The 19,461-nt window shown below is 34.9% G+C and overlaps 2 protein-coding genes across 4 annotated transcripts; one reads left to right on the top strand and one right to left on the bottom strand.

The window, feature by feature from the left end:
* Positions 1–4,545: 4,545 nt before the first annotated feature.
* LOC142520120 (uncharacterized) lies at positions 4,546–13,671 on the bottom strand. Of its 3 annotated transcripts, none has more exons than XM_075623099.1 (18): positions 13,514–13,671; positions 11,987–12,138; positions 11,324–11,441; positions 11,072–11,173; positions 10,845–10,963; positions 10,663–10,731; positions 9,351–9,512; positions 9,189–9,258; positions 8,960–9,114; positions 8,163–8,327; positions 8,013–8,084; positions 7,474–7,597; positions 7,106–7,387; positions 6,905–7,020; positions 6,610–6,825; positions 5,580–6,188; positions 5,081–5,236; positions 4,546–4,875 (listed from the first exon to the last, which is right to left on the bottom strand). In XM_075623099.1, the coding sequence occupies exons 2-18, from the start codon at positions 12,113–12,115 to the stop codon at positions 4,819–4,821; spliced, it is 2,721 nt and encodes a 906-aa protein (XP_075479214.1). In that variant the 5' UTR covers positions 12,116–12,138; positions 13,514–13,671; the 3' UTR covers positions 4,546–4,818. The 3 variants fall into 3 exon arrangements, with proteins under 3 accessions (XP_075479214.1, XP_075479216.1, XP_075479215.1); XM_075623101.1 differs by having other exon boundaries at positions 6,905–6,951; XM_075623100.1 differs by having other exon boundaries at positions 9,351–9,506.
* Positions 13,672–15,037: 1,366 nt separating this feature from the next.
* On the top strand, positions 15,038–18,936 carry LOC142521445 (uncharacterized). The gene is given in 3 exon segments (XM_075624650.1): positions 15,038–15,337; positions 18,408–18,519; positions 18,521–18,936. Coding segments are annotated over 3 exon segments (321 nt in total). The 5' UTR covers positions 15,038–15,224; the 3' UTR covers positions 18,617–18,936.
* Positions 18,937–19,461: the final 525 nt, after the last annotated feature.

The following is a 19,461-nucleotide window of genomic DNA, read 5'->3' as shown; positions in this document are numbered from 1 at the left end:
ATGTGGTCCTCGGGTTGTGTCTCCGCACCAGGTCTGCCTACTCAGAGTTCGGCACCTCCAGTCTCCCAACATTAAGCTCACCTGCATCACACACGCCTAATGAGTCTATAGACTCAACACGCCTGTACCAGGAATAACAAGTACATATACATAGCACACAGCAGTGAAAAATATCATACTCAATATAGCGTTCATGAACTTAAAAACATGAACATAAACGTGGCGTGTAAAATCATGACGTATCAAAACAGCTCATCGTTAATCATCATTCATCATTCATCGTTTATCATTTATCGTTCATCATCTATCATTCATCATTTATCATGCATCATTTATCATAAAAATATCATACTCAACTTTCTAGAAAAATTAAATCCCAAAAAAAAGTACAATCTTAACTGGTAATTTTGTGACTAAAACATATGATACATCAAACTTTAAGCTCTCTAAAATAAGTTAACTTACTGTCTAATATTATAACTTAACTAATTGATCAATTTTATCTTAAATTGTTATTACTCTAAATTCTTAAATTTACACAGCATTATTCCATTAGCACTTAGATTTTCAAACCCAATATTAATTCATCCTACAATGTCCTCGATTACCATTCCTTATAACATTATAACCCAGATATTTCAAGGTTTTAAATATTCATTCAAACATAAATCATCAAAATTTCTATCATTTAAACAATTTCATTCCCTCTTATTGCTAAGCATATCCCCAAATTTCTTAAAAATTTGCAAAATAAATTCTTACTTTCCTCGAAAATTATCCAATTGTCTTTAATCTCGAAAATTCAACAATTACCCATAAGTTCTTGGCGCTCCTAATTCCATTTTATATGTTTCTCGTAGCATGAAGTTCAATAACCTTAAGCTTATTAAACCCAAAATCAATTTCCATAACTTCAAAAAAATATTGATTTAACCCAAGTGTTCCTCAAAGTTCAAATTTAATCCTCAAAATTTTCGGAATTTGCAATTTGGCCCTTAAAGTTCTCGAAAATTACATTTTTGTCTATACAACTCTTCGAAATTTGCATTTTTGTCCCCATATAATTTTTGACTTAGCCTCATTAAACCTTAAAATTCTCGAAACTCATAATTTAATCCCAAAATTCAGTAAATTCGAAAATAGTCTCTTAGAATTTTATTTTTGCACTTAAGTCCTCAAATTATTGGTTTTTACAATTAGGTCCTTAAAGTTCTCAATTCGTGCGATTCAATCCTTAAATCCAACTAGGTAGAGCATGCATCATAAATAAATTCTACGTTTTATACTTCCAAAGATAGTCGTAGTTTTCGAATCATTAATCCTTACATGGAATCCTCAAAATTTAACTCAACTAGCAACCACGAATCATCAATAATTTCTTATAAATTCTACAAGTCCTAAAAGCATTCATAATTTTCAAGATTAACTTATTACCCCAAAGAGTAGAACACCAGTACTTCTAACCAAAAAAAACAATATAATCAAATCATTATCAACTTATCCTAAAGCCCAATATTTGAATTCTTAGACACATCCAATTCCAAACATAACCAACATGCAATTTAATCTAGTTTTTAAAACAGTAAATCCTTAAATAATAAAAACAGTTAAATATATACCGTAGATCATCATAAAGCGTAAATCATGTTAACATGCAGGTGATATGAGTAAATCATTTAAAATATTTAAATCATAAAAGCTTACAGACTTGAGGCTTGAAGACTGATCTGTAGAAACTGGCGGTGGCACAACCCTATACAGGACCCTTGCTCTGATACCAACTGTAACATCTTGCTCATATTTTAAAAATGCGGAAATATTTTTTTGTAAATAAAAGCTATCATTTTTGAAATAACATTTAAACGTTTCGCATGCATGCGCTGTACAGAAAATATAACATTTAAAAATGATCTTAAATATTTGAATATAAAAATAGCGCGGAACTCGTCCAAAATCATACGTAAACACAAACGTATAAAAATCTTAAAATCATCAACGTAGGAAAATGTTCATCTCCACTCAATATCATAAAATCATAAATGCACGGAAAACATGCGGTCCTCGGGTCGTGTCACCCGCTTAGAAACCTCCTCCTCTCGCACCACTCCTTGCTGCGTTCAGCAACAAAACCGAGCCCCAAACCAACCCATTGACACCACTAGCAGTTCCTAAACTTTCAAGATCGCAGCCCCTTGCATCCAAAACCAGAAAAAACGTGAGTTCAAAAATCAAAGAATGCATGGTAAGAAACAAAACCGACAATCCTTTCTTGCTCCCTGATGGATCGAGAGTTTCCTACACGATATGCACACTTAACAGCAATATATAACATGTGTGATGCAGAAAAAAATAGATACAATGCGTGCCTGAATGATGCAAATGCGGGAGGAAATCGAGCCGAAAGCCGGAGGAATTTCTTTATTCCAAGACAAGCAAGATCCGAGACCTTAGCTGGGGGATTAAATGCTGAAACAAGAGGGCAAGGTGGTAATGAAAGGGAGTGTCGGTTGATGGTATAATAATTGGTGTAGGGTAGGTTTAGGTTTAATTTAATTGTAGTTTAGGTTAATTAAAATGTCCACTAATGAGCCTCAATTAAAATAAAAATGGTTTTAAGCCCAATAAACTTAAAAATAGGCTCATTAAATCCAAACACAATCCCGACAGATATTTCGTTTTGGAAAGATTTTTAAAATAATAGCCGAACCCTCAAAAATTTCCCCGATTCGATAAAATTTACGTATAGTTAAAAAATTAAAATCATGCGGGTAAAAATACCCAATAAATCTCAATTCTTGAAAAATACCTTTAAAACATATTATATTAATTAATAAAAATTAATCGTGTAATAAAAATAATTATCTTGAAAATTCTCCGGTCTCCGTTCCTCGTTCGAACATGAAATGAAACTTAAAAATCTTTAATGCATGAACATTTAAAATTTCATGAATTAAATCCTACCATTAAATAAATATTCATAAAATGCATAAAAATAATTAAACACAAATTAATAAAATAAACATGCATTTTATGCTTTAAAAAAAATTTAATAAAATACCAAAGAAATTTAATAATTTGCATGCATGTGGTACACGTGGACTTTTCGATTTTCGGGACATTACACTAGGAGTTCTCCAATAACTATTGAGCTTGGGTTAGGAACATGGTTGCAATAACTTCCCCAACCTCACATCGATCATTCAATTCCGGGAAGCTAGCGTCCACGTCTAGTCGAAGCTGATCATTTTAGTAATTTTTTATTATTCGAACGAATGCGAGAGGTGAGGCTTTTGACAATTTTTTGTGTTCAATAGGGCTATTGAGCAGGCTACGGGCTTGAGAAAAGTCACTTTAAAGACACAGGAGAGACCAAATCAACCCACAAGCGTTGTAGCTATTCTAAGGACTCTCTCCCCTTTAGTGCCGACAAAAGTAGGTAATCGGGTCTCCTAAGAACTATTGTAGGGACTTCAGCAACTTCCTTTATCTATGGGGCAACTAATGCGGCGAGAGACTCCGTAGTAGTGTTGCCCTCTCTCTTCACAAAATGGCTTTACCCATCTCTTAATTGTTTGTAATGATTATGGACCATTAGGCTGAACCAACATGAGCATCGGTCTATACTCATGCACCACTACTGGTCATAGGTCGTTAAGATGGTCCAACATGAGCTAGCACCGTCACTCATGGAATATCTCACTCACCCCTGGAAGTGGTTTCTTTCGTCTCCTGCAACACTTGAACACAATATCTCCTGGCATTAGTACCTAGATTTTTAAAGTGTTGATACCAGTATTTCAATAATATATTAATTTATTTTTTATTTATACTTTGGTTTTTAAAATTATCCCAATCACTTCTAATATACAAATATATTATTAAAAAACTATTTTTTATTTCGTTTAACAAACAAAAATTTTTTTTTACGTCAAATAATGTTACTATGCGATGTACCAGTATCTCCTAATTTGTTAGGAAAATTTTGGAAGATTTAGTATTTTTTTAAAAATATATTCACTCATATTTAATAAAAAAAAATAGATATAAGGGTTGGGTATTTTTTTATTATATTATTTGGTGATAAAAAATATACTCAATTTTTTAAGTCATGCAATAATAATTTTATCAAATATTTGACAACTTTTTTTTTAAGTATACTAATATCAGATTTGAAGGATATCTTGTTAAAAAAATATCAACTTTTCCAACCCGTCGAATATTGAGCCAAAAATTGAGAGAGACAGCGGGCGAGGGGAGTACCCCAGTTGCTTGTATCTTTTTTTTTTTAATCGTGTAATACGATTTTATTTATCGATAAAAAAATAAAATAAAAGAAATATTATATTAACAAAAACGAATTTAAGCAAAAACTAGTAATTTTAAATGCTCGATATCACGATAGCATTTTGGAGCAATTTCTTTGTACTTTTATGAACTTTTTGTGGTGATTTTCGTATTTCAGTCAAGTGGTGGATTGGACTTCATCCACTCTCGGAAAACTAGTCTTTTATCATTTTAGAATAACATTAAAAATTACAAAAAAAACACAAATAAATTTCAACTTTTTCATTTCCAACAATCAAATGCAGCAGTAAAGTTATGGGAGCCAATTTCCAAAATTTGAGTCAGTAGTATATCTGTAGAGCTAGATTCAAATATGAATTTTACAAACATTCTGTTTTCCAATCACATAGCACACTAAAATGCAAGAATCAAGGACAAAGCCATAAGAAATCCAGGAAAACCAACCTTTTTAAAGTACCAAGCAGCACACCGTATGTCGAAATAACCACCCCAAAAAAACCTGTGTCCGAACAATCACTTGTCATCCTCAAGTCTCCCAGAAACATCACGGTGGAGCATCTCAACAAACTCCTGTGAAGTATCACCAGGAAGAGAGCGATCGTAAATCAAAATATCTAGCGTTGAAATTATTCGAGGACACATATGAGGGCGAAATATCAATTGATTCTTTTCTATTTCATTTGGCGGTTTCAGGCATACACATTTACATGTCTCAGAAGTATGTAAAATAAATAGACTAATAGTTGTCCTAAATAGTAAGAGACAGTTGGCTAACCTGCACAAGCCCTTCTTGACTGCAGATCTCGTTTATAATATTTTCACCAGCAGTAGTATCACCAAAAACGCCCACAGCAGTACCAGCCAGAGAGCGGAAAATTTCTTCAGGAGAACTCGGGTTTTCAAGTGTCTGAACTACTTGTTGGATATCGATCTGCGGATAAAATTTAAGAAATATATACCTTGTCAGTCAAAAGAATTTCCAAAATCAACTACCGGAATGAAAGAATCTCTCCAAGAAATCACATTTTCACTATTTTTATATTTTACCAAGGCCACAACGAGCAATAACTTCAAAAAGAAAAATTATAATCAAGTCTAGGGAATTAAAACTACAATAATTCCAAACACATAAAAAGGTTTGAAGGTAAATGACATACTTTAATTGGAATGCAAGTTGGGCGGATAATTAACTAGTTTCAGAAAATGTGTCCTCTTAACTTTTCCAAGTTTTGACATAAAAATCAGATGATAGTCTAGATCATTTTGATTCAAACCTGAGTATTGATTCTATCGGGTGTCACATCCCTTCTCGACCTACTCTCCGATAAAGCCGGTTCTGTGACAAAGCTCCGCTGAGATGCAGATGAAACGCCTCCAAGTGCTTGAGAAACAATAGGCATCATTTGTTGCATCATACTTGCCAAATCAATCCCACCACCTTGTCCTCCACCCATACCAGAAAACATGTTTCCGAGATCGTGGCTGTCAATCTGTTGAGCAATATGATTCATTGTATTCCTCATAGCAGGATTTTGAGTGAACTGCTGTAACATATTTCTCATCATATCAGGGGAACCAATCCCAGTTTGTCGTGACACTCCAGCCAATAGCCCGTCTAACGCAGGGCTTTGAAGAACCTCAGACATTGCGTTGGCTACATCAACTGGGCCATCAGCACTTTCTCTTGCTGTAGACACACTACCAATGACCCCCCTGGAAAGGTCAGGCGATTGCCCAGGTGCAGAAATGTTCTCGTTTCTCCTAGTTGGAAGTGAAGCCAGAGATTGCAAAACCTGTTGTCCAACTGCTCTTGATTGCTGGTTCTGATCAGAAGCAGTTGCACTAGTACTGTTCTTTGCTTGCCCCCTTTGCCTATCTCGCCTCTACAACTCATTTATACAATGTAATCATCAGATACAAGCACAACGCAACGAAAAATATATTACACATGCCCCACAAAGACAGTGACGTTGAATAAAGTATATATTGCTGCGATCAATCGACTATTATCCATTGTGCCATAATAACTAAATGATGATGGGGAACCAAATACCATTATGAAAAAATCAACAGATAATAATATTTAAATAAATCAACCAAGGATTTGTAGATAGGTAACATAAAGTAGTGCATAATTTCCTAAGAATGTAATGCACGACAATGAGAAAAACCTTGTGACAAATTGTCCAGAGTCTTCAACCAGCAAGTCACACAGAGATTCGGATTATACATATGCAAAACCATTCTAAATATGACCCGCCCCCCAACAATACCAAAAACGTTATCAAAATGGCCAAAAAGTACCTTAGGCTGGAGACCTCCCAGACCCAATCCAAGGGGAACACCTGCAGAACCAACAATATTATCATTGCCATGATTGGATCTTGTAGGACCCTCAAGGTTTTCAGCATGTTCTGATGTACAAGACAGGTTATGGGAGCTCTCCTTAGCGCTGGTGGAAGGCTCATCATTGGAGCTTAGCAACTCCGTAGTATGGGGCTGGTGGAATTCAGGTTGTGCCTGACAATTCAAAAAAGATCAGCACATCATCCTTGGAATGAAAAAAACTAATCTTTCCCATTCCCCAAGATAGACCAACCTTCTGATCACTCATCTCATGGGGCAAAGTTTGACCAGCATCACCAACTCCCCTACCAGCCATATCATCATTTCTAGCACCAGAATCAACAGGTTGTCTTTGACCGCTCAAACCATCTGATTGACCCCCATCAAATACAAAAGATTTCAGAGTACATCACATATTACAGAATAATGTATTGGCACCAAAAGGAATGCTCACCTAAAGGGGCATGGATCTGGCTGCGCATGTTAGCAACTAAATTTCTTACTTGAGCATTTATTTCAGCTACAACCGCAGAATTAGACTCAGGAGGCTGCGAAACACCTACACCAATTTGTATGGGACCAGTACCCGGAACCACAGCAGGTAGCGAAGGAACAGTAGTTGCACCGACATTCAGCCCAGACAGGATGCGTGCTGGACCAGAATCTGATCCACTAGCACGTTCTCCTTGTGAACCTTCTCTGTTATCTGGAGAAACCATAGGCACCAGTGATGCTCCTGATGATGAGTGAATTATCAAAAATGTAAGTGTTTCATCCCAACAAAAAATGATTGATACAATATATATCTTAAACGCCCCGTACCAGTATGAATATGAATATTTACATTCCTTGGAGCGTTACCAACTCCAACTGGACCCATGGCCACTGGGTTTGAAGCAACGCTGGTCGGGCCACCAAAAAGGGGGCTGGTTTGAAGAGGAAATGGCTGCAAATGAACATAAGATCCCATCTGCTTGCATTAATAATCAAATACCAACAAAAGACATGATGAAATAGAATAAAACAAAAAATTCCACGGAAAGTAGCACCTATAAATAGGAAGTTTCTGCTTTACAAAATTATTTTTTACCCAAAATAATATTCAGGAAGATTTCAGTATCCTGTACTTTCTTGTATAGAATAATGCGAAAAATGTCAAAGAATGGGAAAAAAAATTCCATGGAATTAGAATCATATAAACATTTTAAAATTTTATTCAAGTTAAGTACCAAGCCTGATTAATCTAGTTTGACAACAGAACATTCTCCAGCACAGATGCATGTTCTGGAAAATAAGTAACATTTTATGGAACATGTGAGCTACAAATTAAAATTGTGAACAAGACTGTTCAAATCACAAACCTGAACCATGATTGGATTTGGTCCTGAGGGAGATATATAAACAGCAGGCCCAGCATTTACAAAAGATTCAGCCTGCGTGAGCACAGGAAGATCGATGATGGTTAACCATCAAAAAATGTCCAGCTGTTGAGATCAGGGAACAGGACATACCTCAGATTGTCCCATGCGAAGAGTCAAAATTGTCCTTCCCAATTCTAGAAAAAGTGAACCCAAGTGTTGCATAGCAACACCTAACCGCATTAGTTCTGTCTGAATTTGCCCTCTCACTGTAGGATCTGAGGATGCCCCCTCTTGTTCTACGCGCCCAGCAGAACGCTACAATGTTGCGGCAGATTAAAAAAGTACTCAGAAAGTAATGTAAGACTACATGGGAAATAATTTCTTTGTAAGAAGGTCAAAACTGTTTTTTCACTGCATATAAGGCTAGCAAATATTAAGAAGACCTGATAGGTGTAACTAAACATCCAGAACAGTTGCAAACCAAGGAATTCCTCATCTAAAGCCATATGTAGAAGTTTGTAAAACTGTGGACAGGGGTAACATTTTTTAACCAAGTAATATAGTCGTCAAGTAGGATACCCAGGATTTAGAGGGGAGTGACTGCTTGACATAAAGAGTTTGACAGGATAGAGGTGCTCTGTGTAATCCGGTAAAGCACACCGAAATCAAAAGTATTAATTTGTAAGTTTTCCCTTGCCTTGTACATTTATCCAGTTTAATAAGCTGCAGGAAAGGAAAAAAAGAGAAATACTATCCAAAAGCATTGGAGAAACTGAACCCAGGACATGAGGCTTTAAGAAAGTTCTATCACGTGTAGCATAAAAGTAAGGAAGGAAAACTTAAGAACGCCTTTCGGTAAAGAATAAGCCTTACAATAATCAACAAATCAACTTACAAGAAAAACATAGTCAAGATACAGTAGAGTACAATCTCATTAGGGTACATACAGCTAATGCTGCAACAGCATGGTCATTAAGAAGACGTTGGGCATGTCGTAGAACAATGCTCAGGGCCTCAACAGTGGGCACACCACGAGCATTTGTAGGTAATTCGATGGTGGGTAAATCACTGGTAGCAGCAGAAGATTGGTTGTGTTGATCAGCTAAATTAAGAGACAGAAGTATTAGTAAGTGAAATTTCAAGAGAACACATAATAATAAAATTATAAACTATTACCATTTTGAGATAAAGCCAGTCCCATTCGGTTCATATATTCGGTAAGAGTATTCAGTGAATCGGGAATTGGCTAGTGTGGAAAACCGAAAACCCAACAAAATAATTGATTAACACAGAGTAAAACTTATAGAAAGCTTAGGCAAAAAAACAATCTTTTTCTACCATGTTAAGTGATGGAACTGCAATCATAGCCCCTAATGGAATTGGCACAGCATTGGAATGGCCGTTCATGGATTGCCAAGGGACAGACTGATTCCCACCCCGACTTTGACTTCCACCATTAGCCTGTGATCCTTCTGTTTCATGTCCTTGCGATGCCTGAACCTAAGAAATGAATGCCGTTAGCTCGCTAAATGTTTAGGAACTCAAAGGATAGAAAAAATCGACACAACGGGAAACAGGAAGCAAAAACAATGGCATCAATTCAAATAGCTAATCAAATTGACATTCCATTTTCCTTTTAAACAAACATCCATGTTATTAAGAGTGGATTGTATAACATTTACCATAACATTGGACAAACAAATGATTGGATAGCTTTCTTTCCTTGGTATTCAATCTTCAATATTATCATTTTAAGACAGGCAGACAGATATTATATCCAATCTAAATCCATAATACACATCACAAAACCTTGTATAAATTTGAACCACAGCCAGTAAGAATGAATACATCATATCAGCCATCGTAAATTGTAAAAAATTGAAATACATACTGTCAGCAAAAGTGAAAATGATCATCCCCGACAAAGGTGCAACACAAACATTACAGTTTCACAACATAGAAGGCAATTCAGTTTTATCCAAAAGAAAGGTGAGTATTGATTGGATAGTAACGGCTGGGGAAGTCAGGATGCGGTCCGAATTAACAGAAAGGTCCAGGTTAGAATTGGACAAGCTTTGTTCGTCTACATGAAACGCCATCAAATAACAAAACATCAAATCACCTTAAAAAAAATCCTTAGCACAGTTACTTTAAAAAACGTAGCTACAAAATTTCTCGTCGAGAAATTCCAACCAAAAGCCAGCAGTGTGTCTTGGCTCAAGGAAAATCATATGTTGCTGTCCATTACTTCTCTCATCTAAGAATCTGAAAATACAATGCTTTGACTCGAGATATTTATTAACACACATAAAATTCAGTAACAAGAAATGAGAGACAAAAATCAAAACTGAATAAAAGAAAAGATTCAACACTTATTAAAGTACTCTGAATGTGAAAAATTTCACTTGCCAACAACAAATGTAAGGCAATAAACTCATACGTACATATGGCTGGAGATGTCAGAAACAGAAAAGTTCAAGTAGATTACATTTACTCTATTTTGAGAATGCACAGCGATAGGGACCACACAGCTACCATCATATGACAAATCTAAAAAAAAATTCCTAGAAGTGGAACAACAATACTCTCATCAAGCAAATTCAGTATTTGGTACACACACAACTCTGCAGCAAAGCAAAAGACCTACTACCTGGACATTAGGTTGCATTCCTGATGCAAGGTTGCCTATTCCGATTGAATTCAACACTGCCCCAATGACCTATAGAATATGCAAGAGAAAAATTTGAGATAAAAGATGATAAACTTACATGGTTTAACTTAAATTTTAACAAAATAATGTATGTAGCATTCAAGCAAAACCAAACGACGGACCTGACTTATATCTGGTACAACAGCTTCCCCAGAATCCCCAACATTTACAGTCCCTAATACTACACTATGAGCGATTTGCCCAATACGACCGCGTGATCCACCAGCAGCAGAATCCTGTCCTGCAAACCACAAAATGAAACAGAGATGGAAACTGGAAAAAAAAAAAGACTATACCTAGCCACATATAGAACAGGTCAAACTTATTAACAATGAACTCTTGTTACTACCTCTGCTACCGACATTACTTGGTGTTGCCTCTCCAGTGCCAGATCCAAGAGAAGGCTGTGGCTGCCTTTCAACCAGATGTAAGGTATCCCCATTTTCAACATCTATTACATTGTTATGGATGGCGCCACAAAGATATAATAAATGGAAAGATAAAGTAAAGTCACAATCAAGCCCTTCCTAGATATCATTTGCCCATAACAAATTTAAAGTTCCACTAGACAAAGGAAATAATGTCACAACCCACAGGATACTGTATTCAGAAAGAAGGTGACCATCCTTCAAGACTTTGCCCCTAAAAATGAGCCGTTGCTGCGCAACAGGGACACCACTTTGACCTGCTATTTTCTCCTTGAACGCTAATATTCCTATCTGAGATCAAGTACAACTACAAGTTGTTAGACGACAATTAAGAAAAAGTTAATAGACAAGACAAAAGGCTTCGTGTAATAACAATATGAACATACTTAACAAGAAAAAGAAAGAGAAAAAACAAAAATCATTTTAAAATATAGATCCTCCAAAGTGCATTATATACATTTGTATTTCATACAATTTCCAAAGTGCTTTGTTTATATTTGCATTTTATAAACCTCCAAAGTACATCATTTATATTTGTATTTAATTTCTACGAGGTAACCATGAACTAACGAAAAATTCATGTATCTAAAAAAAATGAAGACGTTTCGAGTAAAATCCATTAACAAGCTCTGGTCTCTGATGCAGAAGTGTCAAGTTCTTTTCCGTTTGTAGAAACAAATTCAAAATGTCTATACAGAGAAACGCATCTTAGAACATAAAGATTGCAGGGAAAGGATAGGCCACAAGAAACGCCTAGCATAGATTGATTTTTCTTTCTTTCTTTTTTAGAAAGTTGCGTAGCTAAAAAACCGAGACAAGATATAACAAGAATTCACATTCTTATCCACTTCAAAGCTGTAAATCTGTGAATCCAACGTCTTAATATTGAGCTCAACAATTGATTCAGAATTTCCGCCAGAGACGTTGCTCGTACTTGATCCCTCATGCAGCTGCTGATCTGCCATGTAATATGAAGAGCAAGGTGTACCTACAATCCAATCAATACCACACATTCGAGATAAATAACATGCAAGACTGCCATAAGAATGTGAAATATCAAGAATAAAACAGTAAGCCAATGAAATCCCAGATCCATTAAATTAAACATATAAAAAAACTGCAAAATGGGAAACTCGTTTGCTTTTTCTCCAGGGTAAATGATTTTTCAACTGACAAGAACCTCAAGAATCTGTCACAAAAAGTGTGTTCTGTCAACTATCACACTGGTATGGAACGTAAACCAAAGTCAGTCACTTTAAAAATCCAAGGAATTCAGTTGTGCCGTGGAAACCAAAAGAGGAAAAGTTGGCAAAAGTCATCAATAAGGATAGAGAGAGTATTTTCTGTGCAAAAAAATTGGTAGTGTAAGGCAGGACATCCTGGCCACAACCCCCCAACAACCAAATCAAAAAGGACAGGGAAAGAAGGAAACCAACAAATTTGAAAAGATTTCACAAAGCACATCTATTCATATGAAATGCTCAGGACCTTTTCAGGTGTAGAAGATAAATTACCATTAAGAGGGAGGGAAAAACCAGAGACCCAGTAATCTCTACATTCATCTATTGAGATTAATCAATCTTGCAACTAAGGGAAACTATGCCATAGTGATAACTGATAAGTTCCAGGACACTGTCTTTGACAAAACACCGAAGGAAAGTATACAACATCCTCTCATCAACCCATTAAAAAAGTGTAATTTATATATCATCTTCATTTATTCAAAGTTCCGGCATCAACGTAGCGATCAGACTGCTCTTTTTCTTCTTCTTCTTCGTAGTGTTTCCTCTTCTATCTTTATCTTTCCTCCATTTACGAATTATACGATCAAATAATGAAAACTAATAAACAAGCTAATCTGCCAATGTAAAAGCACCCGGAGGCACCAAAAAAAATACAAGAACCCCGATCCAACTGCAGTGCATTAATACAAACTAACAAGTTCTTATCATTTCCAAATTTTCTTACAAAGACAAATTTTACAAAAATATAAAAAGAAGGCGATTAAAAACTGCACAAACCTATCCAAATCCAAAACAGTTAAATGTACCGCTAGCATACCTTATTCGTAAAATAATTCAAATATCAAGTTAACTAAACCAAAGAAACAGGGATTTTCACAATCAATTTCAATGCCAAAACACAAGCTAAAGAAGGCATTCAAGCAACAGGAGTCAACAAAAACACACATTCTGATTTTACAGCAAGGTAAAATTCATCCTATGGCAACAAAAGGAAACAATCAGTTCACAGGCAGAAAATCATTTGAATCTGCCCCTAGGGTTTGCAATTATAACGGATTTCAAGGGGAAAAAAAATCAACAACTCAATAATAGTTACATGAGAAATCCATGAAATCGAACCTTAAATTAGTCGAAAACACGATTGAGGATAGTCGATACGTCCGCAGTTTCAGGGAATTTGAAGCCGAATATATGCTTCGGAAGGAAGAGCGAAAAAGGCAGTCGGCGAGGCTAAAATGCAAATAAGCGCAAAGGGAAGCTTAGAATCGTCATACTTCAGAACGAATCTAGAGAGATCTCGGTGAATTGAGAAACACGATTTCGGTGTAAATTAATCAGTCCCTACACTGATTTTATTTTTAAATTGGTCCTCATAGTTTTATAGTATTTCATTTCCGTCCTTCTTACATAATTAGAGCATAAATCCCCACTAATCAAAGGTAATTCAATATTTTTTCATATTTTAATAATAATAATAAAAAATGTTAGTAATAGAAAATTAAGGTTTGATTATTTTATTTTTTTTAGCACGAGTAGATGAACTCCATAGTGTTAATTTTACAAGATTTAGGTATATAGATATCCAACTAATTTGTAGAATACTTATTTTATAAGTCAAAAACTAGTGTGAGACGCTCTCACGGGTCGTATTTTGTTAGACGGATCTCGTATTTTGGTCATCCATGAAAAAGTATTACTTTTATTGTGAATATAAGTAGAGTTGACTCGTATTGCAGATAAAGATTCGTGAGACCGTCTCATAAGAGACCTACTCATTTTATAATTATTGATATTATATATTTGTTTGTACATAAAACTTAAGCATATACATATTACATACGAGAGCGTGTCAAATGTGAAATCTGAATTTTTTTGCAAACTTTATATGATTATCCAGGTTAGCAACAAAAACGAAGAAATTAACTCCACAAAATGGAAAAAAAAAAAAAAAAAAAAAACCAAAACAAAACTCATAAGTAGAAAGAGCGAAATTAAAATGTCAATAACTATATTCATAGAATGCTAAGCGTAAAGAAAATATATATCCAAACTATATTTTATAATAAAAAAGTAAACTTATATTAGTTTTTGTGATATTAATTCTACATAATTTTAAAAATTATATCACAAATTAAATTAAATATCCTTACATTTCTTATTCAAATTTCTATCCAAAATTAAATTATTGCATCTCTTTCTAATTTCTCATCTAAATAGAAATAATTATCGCTTAAAAAACATATAGATATTTATTGAAAACGACCAGAACTATGATGTTTGAGATTATTTATTGTTAATTTTCTATCCAAATTGATTTGTCAAATTTCGTTTAAATTCCGAATAAAAAAGTATGTCTCTTGTGAGACGGGGTCATGAATCTTTTTCTGTGAGACGAGTCAACCTACCGATATTCACAATAAAAGTAATACTCTTAGCATAAAAAATAATATTTTTTCATGGATGACCCAAATAAAAGATCCGTCTCATAAAATACGATTCGTGAGACCGTCTCACACAAGTTTTTGCCTAAAAAATAAACACACTTCACATGTGTGTTTATCGTTAATTTTTGCAGATAATTATCAATTTTTTTAAAAAAAATTTATTCAAATTGTTTGTATTTAACAAATATAATATAAATATATAATATAATAATAACAACAACAAAAAAAATGGACGTCAAAATTGCCGCCGCCGTCATCAGGCTTTCTTACGCCGGCGCACACCTCCGCGAGCAGTATTTCGTCGTGATTTAACTTAATTGAATAGAGTAAGGAGGAATAGAAAAAGGGGAAGGGCGGAGTGACGGTGGTGCGTGGAGATAAGGAGGATGATAACGCGGTCCAAACTGGCGGAGCAGCTGAGAGAGTATCAGATTCGATCCAAATATGACTGGGCTTCTGTCTCGTTTTTCTCCTCGACCTCCAAAGTCATCTCTTCTAGGTATTTATATATTTTTTTTCATTTTTATTTTTCAATGCTTACCATTTCAATTGTTTATTTCCAATTTGAATTTGACAGTTTTTAGAAATTTTTACGAGAGATCATTTTGTAGTTTATATCACATATATCTTGCGTGTGTTTATGGATGTTTGCTGCAATTTATTACCTTGAGGTCTCGCACATTTGGTAACTTCTAACTGAATAATTTAAGGATGTTAGGGTGATTTTTTTTCTATTATCTATATTGAATTTTGATAATACCGGATTGTGGTTTGAACATCTCAGAATATATTATCCATTTGAAAGTGTTGCTTATTATTTCGTTTTTTTTTGTTAACTACATTGGATGCTCATAAGCCTTGAACTTGTAATCCTCAGTGGATGCACTTAGAATTTCAGCATAAACTGATTTTTTTTCACCTTAGAAAAAGCTTTAGTGCTGTTGTGGTTGAGGAATCGAGAGAGTGATAGGTCCCAACCAAAAACCTAAATGATGGTGATAGCATATAATTATGCTCAGGGTGAGAATTAAACCTCAAAGAACATATTTTTTTTATTGAAAAGCTTGCTCCTTTCTGCTCTTGCAGAGGAGTTTAAATAGGAAAGAGAAATAACATCAAATTTTAGAACTAAGGCCACTAACGGCTATCAACGACAATCAACAAGACTTATTCAAAGTAAAAAGAATACTTTATTGATTTATTCATAAGCCACTAACAGCTCTTGAGTTTTCATTCATTAATTAAAGTACTTTGGGTTCCTCTTGGGCACTCTTTTGGATCTTCTTGGCTCATCAATCCCTGCTCCATTGACATGAACCTTGTCATCCGGGTTCACACTGATGACTATCTCTTCGTCGTCGGAAGCTTTGTTACTGCCTTCTAGCAACAGAAGTTGAGGCCCTTTACACCTATGACCAGGCGTGAGTTTCTCATCACAATCAAAGCATAGTCCTTGTGCTCTTCTTTTTCGCATCTCATCTCAAGTGAGCATTTTGATAGGCGAAGCAGCCTGGCTTTTGTTGGAGAAGAGAAATTCGCCGTGGATTTATTGAAGGGACTCGTGTCTTTTCTTTGGCGAACTAGCTGGTCATTTCTCATCCGGGAAAGACTAATATGGCTTCTTTTAAAGATTTTGGTTTGAACATCCAAATGCCATTAGCTATGTCATTTTAAGGCCTCCCATGAATGTTCTAACCAATGCCTTTGGTGTCCAACCCTACACTCGATTCCCAGTCTATTGAATTCCCTATTATACTCACTATGATACACACATAAAGAGCCAATTTGTTTGACTCTCGATAGTGCTTCATCAAAGTCTTCGCATCCAGTTGGACCAAACCGCACCCATAGTTTGTGGTGAAAGATAGTCTATGTCACTTCCGTATCTTGTTCTTGAAAGGATTTACGTAACCATTGATTAGCCTCGCCTTAAAGGTGGAATGAGGCCAATGCCACATTTTGTGTCTCGGTAGTACCTTGAAATTCAAAAGAATTGCTTTTGTGAATCATTCCGTTGGATAATTTCCGGAGAATCGCGGAGACACCAATTTAGCTAACTATGATGAAAATCGTGGTCGTCCTCCAATCGCATGATTATTCTCTATTGGATTAAAAATGACTATTTCAATTGTTGAAGTTGTTGGATGTCTCCTTGTTGGAGAGTAGTGCCTCAGTTATTTTATGGATAGAATCCTCCATCTAGTGAAGCTTGGTCGTAATGCCGATCTCCATTTTACTGAATCTGTCTTGGAGCCCTCCAAGCCCAGCCTCCAACTTCTCGATCCTCTCTTTATTGCTGCCCATATGAACCAGCTCTGATACCAATTGATAGGTCTCCACCAAAGACTAAATAATGGTGCTAAAATGTAATTCTGCTCATGGTGAGAACTAAACTTCAAAGAAAATAATTTGTTTATTGAAAAGCTTTCCCTTTTCTGCTCTTCCAGAGGAGTTCAAATACAAAAGAAAAAAAACGACCAATTCCTAAAACTAAGGCCACTAACGGCTATCAACAACAATTAACAAGACTTATTCAAAGTAAAACAAATACTTATCGGTTTATTCATAAGCCACTAACAATTCGTGACTCGTGAGTCTTCCTTCTTTAATTAAGTACTTTGGGTTCCTCTTGAGCTCACTTTTAGATCTTCTAGGCTCATCAGAGAGCCTAGTTAACTAGTCTTGTTGTGGATTGGGTGGGGAGAAAATTTTCAGTAATGACATGGGTTTGTCAAAGTTAAATGCTTTTTGTTTTATTTTTGTAGTATTTTCACGACGTGATTTGATATTTTCTAGCACAAAACGAAGCATCTCCTTGGCTGAGCGTTTCCCAAGTGTATGTCAACTAACCATTGGGTCTTGGGGTGTCACCAAGTGCAGGGATCACTCCTAACTCGTTTTTTCAATTACTATGAAATGATTTATAAAATTATGATTGACGAAACTATTTTATCTTATCAACTTATTTGATGTTGAAATATTCTATTATTTGAATTGCATGCTCGTCCAAGTAGTTTGCTATTCACACACAGCACGGATTATTGATTTTTTGACACCCTCCTTTATTTTCATAGTGTATTTGAGAATCACTACTTTTCTAACGAAACAGATTTTGGGCGTGGATACACAATATTCTCTTTGGTTATAACATGATTTAGCTAAATTTTTCTATCGTATACTAGAGTTTTTATAAAATGATCCTGGAGTTCTACGTGTCTCATTTTTCTATGGAAGTCTGTATTTTTAGTCATATCTATTATAGACATGCTGTAAGAAAAAATTGTAGTGCCAGTCAAATTTTGTGATGAATTTTCAAGAATTGGTTGTCGCAGTATGTTATAATTGTTTCCTTGTAACTTTGGTGAGATGGATTGTTTCCATTCAAAAGTCACATGACGACCAGATAAACAATTTTTTTAAAACTGACCAGATGGACATTTGAGTTGTTGGCTTTGTAAATTTATTGCATTTCTATTTATACACCAAGTGATTGCTTATTTACTTCTACTAAATTGTCTATTCCAACTTTCCTTTTAATGTGTGGCTTTTTTTCTCCTTTATGATTGCAGGGTCGATGTTGCCATCTTTGTTTTATGGGAACTCGTGATTTTAGCATTCCTAGTTTTCTCGGCAGTTTCCTTATATTTCAAGCATTTGAGGCTTGCTGTCATTTTATTTTGTGCTTACACTGCTATTAATCTTATGCATGAAAATTACAAAGCAAATAAAACTGGCTCGAAAGAGGAAGCGGAGGATGCTTCTTCCATTATCTTTGTAATGAGATGAAAACATTTCATCCGTGAACTTGTCGGTCTATTGTGACTTGTTGAGTATACTTGACGACCATTTCTGTTGGTCCCCTCACCCTTTTCTCTGATGAGGATTTTTGGTTTCTGTAATTGAACTCCCAACTATTATGTAACCGGCGTGCTATGACGTCACATTATGCTGGAGTCCTCTTCTGTGTGCTTCATATTCTGTTGTACTGATCGGATCTTCTCCATATGTTGTATATATCGACAAGATCTTCGACATGCGATTTGTGGTAGGTTCTCATGAAAAGAATTATGATCAGTTGTAACAGAAAATTGTTTTGTATTGTCTCTTTGTTTACTTTGGCATTCTTTGGCCTTTGTCGTTTGATGTATTTTTGTTGTACTTTTTCACTTTTACAAAGGTTTTTTCAATATGAATAGCATATTTTTTTCGCTCTGAACTACAAGTACAAACGAGCTTAGGTGGAATTGAATTTTTTTAATCTTAAATATATTTTCACCAAAGTTATAAAAAAACGTTAAGCATGATGAAACGGTCAAGTTTCAAAATTGTCATGTTTAAACAAGTTTAGTACGAGATTAAGTAAGAAAATTTATTTTAATTTTAATCATATCATATCAATTACTTTTATCAAACAACACATAAATAGTAAATACACATAATTTTAAATTAAACATATAAATTCTATTAAAAAAAATTACTATCACAAGTAACCATTATAGGGCATTTAGGTGTTTTAAGGTTTTTGTTTTTTTAAAAAAATTCATATTATCAAATATTTAAAATTTAAGTTTTATATAAAAAATAAAAGTAAAATTATAATTTTAATCAATTTAAAATAAAAAA

Source organism: Primulina tabacum, chromosome 12, assembly GCF_025594145.1.
Source record: "Primulina tabacum isolate GXHZ01 chromosome 12, ASM2559414v2, whole genome shotgun sequence".
In the NCBI taxonomy this organism is placed as follows: Eukaryota; Viridiplantae; Streptophyta; class Magnoliopsida; order Lamiales; family Gesneriaceae; genus Primulina; species Primulina tabacum.
This window is presented reverse-complemented; position numbering and strand designations above follow the sequence as displayed.

Coding starts and splice junctions, on each gene's coding strand:
- LOC142520120 (XM_075623099.1), bottom strand. CDS start 12,115: ATGGCAGATCAGCAGCTGCATGAGGGATCAAGTACGAGCAACGTCTCT. Junction 9,259..9,350: donor CAGTTCCATCACTTAACATG/GTAGAAAAAGAT, acceptor TTTCCACACTAG/CCAATTCCCGATTCACTGAA. Junction 4,876..5,080: donor GTCAAGAAGGGCTTGTGCAG/GTTAGCCAACTG, acceptor GATACTTCACAG/GAGTTTGTTGAGATGCTCCA.